General features: G+C 41.2%; 1 protein-coding gene across 1 annotated transcript in view; it reads left to right on the top strand.

Moving 5' to 3' along the window:
* The first annotated feature begins 824 nt into the window (after positions 1–824).
* The window catches only part of msh3 (mutS homolog 3 (E. coli)), a 52,952-nt gene continuing 47,865 nt past the window's right edge, over positions 825–5,911 (top strand). Inside the window, exons 1-8 of the mRNA XM_013913055.1 lie at positions 825–1,147; positions 1,230–1,347; positions 1,814–2,097; positions 2,188–2,397; positions 2,575–2,691; positions 2,912–3,029; positions 3,127–3,266; positions 3,687–3,853. Coding sequence (XP_013768509.1) covers positions 998–1,147; positions 1,230–1,347; positions 1,814–2,097; positions 2,188–2,397; positions 2,575–2,691; positions 2,912–3,029; positions 3,127–3,266; positions 3,687–3,853 — 1,304 coding nt within the window. The 5' untranslated portion in view covers positions 825–997. The remainder of the gene's footprint in view (positions 1,148–1,229; positions 1,348–1,813; positions 2,098–2,187; positions 2,398–2,574; positions 2,692–2,911; positions 3,030–3,126; positions 3,267–3,686; positions 3,854–5,911) is intronic.

Genomic DNA, 5,911 nt, shown 5'->3' with positions numbered 1-5,911 from the left:
TAGAATACCAGACTTTAAAGGCGCTATTTCCTTGTTGTTTTTAGAGAGAAAATGAAGGCATCTTTTTACACAGCTTTACTTATGAATCTGTATCATTCTCTTTTTTTTAACAGAGCTCTAAACAGGTTTTTAAGTTATAATTATGACTTACTTGCAGTCAAAAATATGCAAACACGATTAAAACCTCTGAAAGTTTATAGAGTGCTTGACACGCGGTGGCAAAACAGCTGTTACCTCGGATGGAAATGATGGCATTTTTTAAAGTAATGTTTGTAGAGGGACAAACATGCATTTGAGCTTGTATGAAGTTTGACAGATTGTTTCAGTTATCTGCTGCTCTAAAACACAAGACTGCGCCCTGGTGCCGTCTCCTTTCTGCTGTGCTCTTCTCTCTTCCAGACATAACCCGAGTAGAAGTGCGGTACACCTGAGCAGGCTGGGTTTACAAATCAGCCCGTCCAGATCTGCTTCCTCTCCTCCTAATCCTTTGTTTTTGTTTGTTTAACATGCATACAATCATTCAAACGATGCACTGCTGACAGACACGTCATTGTTCATGTTCGTAACTTGAAATCCGGCCCATGAGAAAAATGAAAAATGTTCAAAAAATACGACAAGTTTTGCAAAGACAACAGTTTACAATTCAGTCTTTCACTTTTTCAGGATGAAATAAACTTGAAATCAACTACAATACACGTTCCAGAGGAGTTCCGGTGATGAAGAGTGTATAATTTTAAGATTTCACAGAGCAGAGTGCATTGAGTAGAATATCTGGTGAAACCAGGAGGAGGCAGCAACGCTCCTGGAGCCGCCAACCTCTGCTAACCAAAGAGGAAGAAGAAGGCGCGCGTCATTTACGCGTCTGTGACCTCATCGTATGCGCTGCTATATTTTGAAAAGCTGGACAGCGGCTGTCAAAGCTCTGCACTTTATTGTACACGCAAATTCATTTTATGCGACTTGTTATTATGGATCAAATGTAAGCGAACATTAAAGCATGCCAAAGTCTCTGAAAAAGTCCTGCACCACTCAGACCTCCATCAGCAGGTACTTCGGAGGATTGAGCAGCAGCAGCAGCAGCTTTGCCTCCAACAAGCAGCGCGGGATTAACCCAAATCCTGCAGAGCAGCAACTTTCAAGAGGCAACGTGAGTTGAGCTTCACACGCACATATCAGACATGCTTCACTCAATGCTAATTACTGAAGTGCAGTTCATTTTTGTCCTCCAGCAGAAGCTTTCATCTGATGATGAATTGGAATTGCCAAGAAAACGAGTTAAGCCTTCTCCAAAGGACCAACAGGCGGAGGATGTGGAGTGTGAGCCTGCGTCCTGTCAGGGCATTAAAGGTGAGTGTTGACTTCAGACAGAAAAATATGTCATGATCTTCTAAACCCTCATTAAAGTCACTTATATCTGTCCACTGCACAGCAGCATCACAGTTCTCCAAACAACATGTGCACTGGTATAGATTGCGATGAGATAACTCTGCCCACAACGCATTTATTTGGCCTCCAGTGCTACCCCTCGATGCACTAGTAGATGCACTTACGGTAAAATTTTGAAAATCCTTGTTGACTTCCTTCTTAAGTTACTGCATTCACAATATTTTCAGAAAGATTGAGGTAACCGAGATTTGAACTTGTCCAACATTTTTAGTAGAAGCACGTGTGTTATGAATATCAGAATCCTACCTCGCCTCATACTCGTGTTATTGCATTCACAAATCCATCCACAAATCCAGCCTCTTACAGCTGAGGTGTAAAAAGTGAAGTTGTTGTTGATGTGACTGTAGTACTTGTCTTCTCTCTTCAGACACAAAGCTGACGCTGAGCCGAAAAGCAGGCAGCCTGTGCTCCTCCACGTTGGAGAAGCTGAAAGGCTTCACCTGCGGGGCTGAGCCCAGTGTCGTCAGCAGCATCACCCGGGAAGAAACAGAGACGGCTGATGCAGGTCAGGAAAGCAGTGATTGGTCTCCTCGTTGTGCTACAGGTCAACCTGAAACTACACACAGACTGCAGCATGCAGAAAGGGAGCATGAAGGTGAAGAGGAGGATGATAAAGAAAAGGCAGATCTGGGGTTGGCTGCTGCAAAACAGGTATGCAAAAAGTAAAGGGCCTGATAACACTGAAAAAGCAAGTGTGACTTTTTACATCGTAACAGATTTGATGTATTTTTATTTCTGCAGGGAGTTCACTTCTCTCAGTTTGCCAAGACAGGAGGAGGAAAGTGTGCAGAGCTGGGTCCTCCATTGGACTGTAGCACCTCCTCCAGGCGTTCAAAGAGCATTTTCACCCCCCTTGAGCAGCAGGTGATCCAGCTGAAACAGCAGCATAAGGATGCTTTGTTGGCTGTGGAGTGTGGTTACAAGTACAGGTTCTTTGGAGAGGATGCAGAGGTGAGAACTAAAAAGCAGATGTGTTAGTGATGCATTTAGAAGGAGTTTAAATTTAAACTGTATAAAATATAAAAGACATATCTTATGTTTTAGATGATTCTCTTCTTTCAATACAGTGGCTCTCAGCACCTGATTTGTGTTTCACTGATCGCTGAAGGACGTTTTGTTTGTGAACAGATTGCTGCAAAGGAGCTGAACATCGTCTGTCATCTGGATCATAACTTCATGACGTGCAGCATCCCCACACACCGCCTGTTTGTTCATGTCAGACGGCTGGTGTCTCACGGACACAAGGTTTCTGCTTTATTTTTTTTATTTTTTATTTTTATTTTTTATTTTTTTCTCTGTATCTATGAAGCGCCTTGAGGCGACTTATGTTGTGATTTGGCGCTATATAAATAAAATTGAATTGAATTGAATTGAATTTATCTTTGACTTTATATGATTACTGTTTACTAATTGCAAGCAGTTTAGGCTCATGCTCTGCTGGCTTTTTTATTGTTTTAATTTATAGGTCGGAGTGGTTAAACAGACAGAAACATCTGCGATCAAAGCGTCAGGGGCCAACAGAAATACTCTGTTCACTCGTCAGCTCAGCGCCCTGTACACCAAGTCCACTTTGGTGGGAGAGGGTATCCTTATAGATGATGAATGTGTGCACGTGTTCTTAAACAACTTTTTATCGTCACTCTTTGTTTAAAACAGTTTCCTTGACAGTTTTTTTAAAAGATGTAAATCCGGTCTGCAGACTCGGGGATGTGGAGGAGGGGGGCTGTGATGATGTTGTGTCGGACCCTCCCGACAGTTTCCTGCTTTGTATTAGTGAGAATTGGGACAAACTGAAGAAGCAGCTCACTGTAGGCCTTGTGGTGAGTTTCATAAGTCAATCCATAAATCCCATCTGGCCATTAGGCTGGTTGTTCTTCAGGTATTCTGTGTATAAGAGATGAAAATCAAAAATTTAATTTAAAAGTAGGGTTACCCCTTGGCTTTTTGTTCAACACACATTAGGGGACTGTTGTGTATTATTTTAAAATAATTTAATGTTCACTGTTCAGTTTCTTTGCATGCTGATAGTGTAATAACACCACACACTCACTTGTAGTGAAGAAGAAATTGTAAAGAAATTAAATCTTGATTAATAGCTCACTTAAGACAAAAAGTTACTTTAATAAAATTTGAACATGCTTTGCCATTTTTTAGTTTATACAGTGTATAACTGTCAACTTGGAGCTGTAGCTGCACATCTTTGACATCATCTGATTCACAGCATGTGTTTGTGTCTGCAGGCAGTTCAGCCCAGCACAGGCGACGTGCTTCTGGACTGTTTTCCTGACGGTCCCTCTCGCTCTGAGCTGGAATGCCGTGTCCTTAAAATCAACCCTGTCGAAATCCTGGTGCCCTCCGACCTCTCAGAGCAAACCGAGAGACTCCTGCACAGCATTACGAATGCAAGGTAATATGCTGGGAAGACACTAGAGGGCAATATATGCCAATTTATTACTAAAACGTGCTGAAGCGCTGAGCTTATGTATGTGTTTACAAAGCTGTATCTGTTTGTGAGTTTGCTGTATTTCATTCTGCAGAATTAGGTTTAGGTTTCCCCGGGCAGGCAGACGGTTGTTTTATTTGAAACTCCTCAGGCTCAGTCTGGATGAGGAAATCAATGTCGGCTTGGTTCTCAGCACTCTGGATTTCACTGCAGGGATTAACAGGATCCAGCCGAGCCTTCTGTATTTTAAAAGATCATAGACATCATATGTCCCAATAAATGGTCATTTTATATCACTAGTTTTATTAAAAGAAAAAGACAGCAGTTACACACCTGCCTACACATATTTAAAGTTCATCCTCCTGTTCAGTCGTTTAAAAGATCAAGTTTCATAATGTGTTTTTTAATGGATTTTTTGTGTGTGTATAACTAACATGAGGCTTTGATGGTTGTAATCAGTTTAAACAAGTGCTTTACAGTTTTCCCTTTTCTCATTGGTAGGTTGGCTTCTTGTGAGATCAACACAATTTGGACTTTTCATCCACCAGAATTTAGTAGAAAAATACTCTTATAGACACATAAAGACCAACTTGAAACAGATGAAGACGCAAGTTAGCCTCAGAAAAGTTAACAGCATCAAGTTCGATTATTCCAGCGATTAGCTCCTAAGGAGCATCAGAATGTCTTGAAGGTCTTGAGCTTCTCTTGAAAGCCTTAATTTATTGTCTGCAGGCTCTTGTATGAATCACAAGAACAAAAAAAGGAAAACTGAGTACATTTGTCCTTTTATTAATTGGCAGACCAACAGCACGAGCAGCAACGGTGACGCTGAGCTGAATGTAATCCATCAACCTGTTGCCTCCCATTGCGCTGCCATTCGACTCCTCTTTGCTGACAGTCTGGAGCCAGCATGTTCACACCAGTGGGGAGGAGATCCTCTGGAGGGAGCTTGTGATTGCATTATGCTGTGAAAATGAAACGAGATAGTGGGAGGGAGTGGAGTGGATTAGATTAGCAGAGGATGATTGGATAAATGGGAGAAATTTCTGCTACTTTCTTTTGTCTGACTCCTTGGCTGGGCAGATTTCTCATTACTTACTCTTTTATAATGCTAGAGACAATTTTCCTTCCTTTTTCACCACCCTCAGCTTGAATTTAATTCTAGACAATTTAGTTAATCTGTATTAATTTCTCTCTATTTCTCTTGGCTTCCTTTTTTCAGATGTCCATGTTGAGTGATTATAGTGAGACGGGCCTGTAAAGGCCAATTCAATTATTGTGTTTGAACAGCTCTGCTGTCTGGCAGTGTGTTTATCAGAGACAAGGCTCTTCTCACTTTTCAACTTATGACATAAAAGTAGAGTGCAGCTTTGTCTGTTAAGATAAGACAGACAGATTTATTTCATTTAATGCATTTTTCTTCACTGACAATACTTCTCAGCCCATCACAGCTTTGCTATTAACAAGTTCTCCAGTATATTCTTCTTTGCAGTTAATTTTCTCAGTTAAATTCATTAGACCAGAATAATTATACATAAATGCATAATTGATATTTTGATTATATCATGTTGCGGTTACAGTAAATACAGTAAAATACTAAGGCAAGGCCCACACTGGTGAGCAATTTTCACTGGGTTTTCTTGGTGACAGTGTGTGTCTCTGGGGTGGGCTGATGAGATGGAACCCCTGGCAACAGGATTTGTGTCTATAGAGCGGCTGATAATGAGTCCCTTTGAGGTTGGTTGTAGCTAGGTGAAGTATTAGCTTGCTTTATTCACGCAGAGCCTGAAGTCATGAGTCATGAGTCCGGATCAGAGCAGTGACGCTGATTGAAGCGACTAAAATGCTCAATGTCAGATGAGCATAAATGTTCTCACTATTTGAAAGATTTTAAGTTTAAGTGCTTGGCTGCTGGTAAGATCACAGTCATGTTTTAGAAGGGGTCCAAACAAGCAGACGTACACTGTGCATTTTTAAAAGTGTGTATGTCCATTTCAGTGGCTGCTCTCAGAGCTTTGGATT

The sequence above is a fragment of the Pundamilia nyererei genome, unplaced genomic scaffold (assembly GCF_000239375.1).
Source record: "Pundamilia nyererei isolate P.nyererei 1_Seehausen unplaced genomic scaffold, PunNye1.0 scaffold00113, whole genome shotgun sequence".
NCBI classification, from domain to species: Eukaryota; Metazoa; Chordata; class Actinopteri; order Cichliformes; family Cichlidae; genus Pundamilia; species Pundamilia nyererei.
The sequence above is the reverse complement of the archived record's forward strand: the minus strand, read 5'-3'. Positions and strand labels throughout refer to the sequence as shown.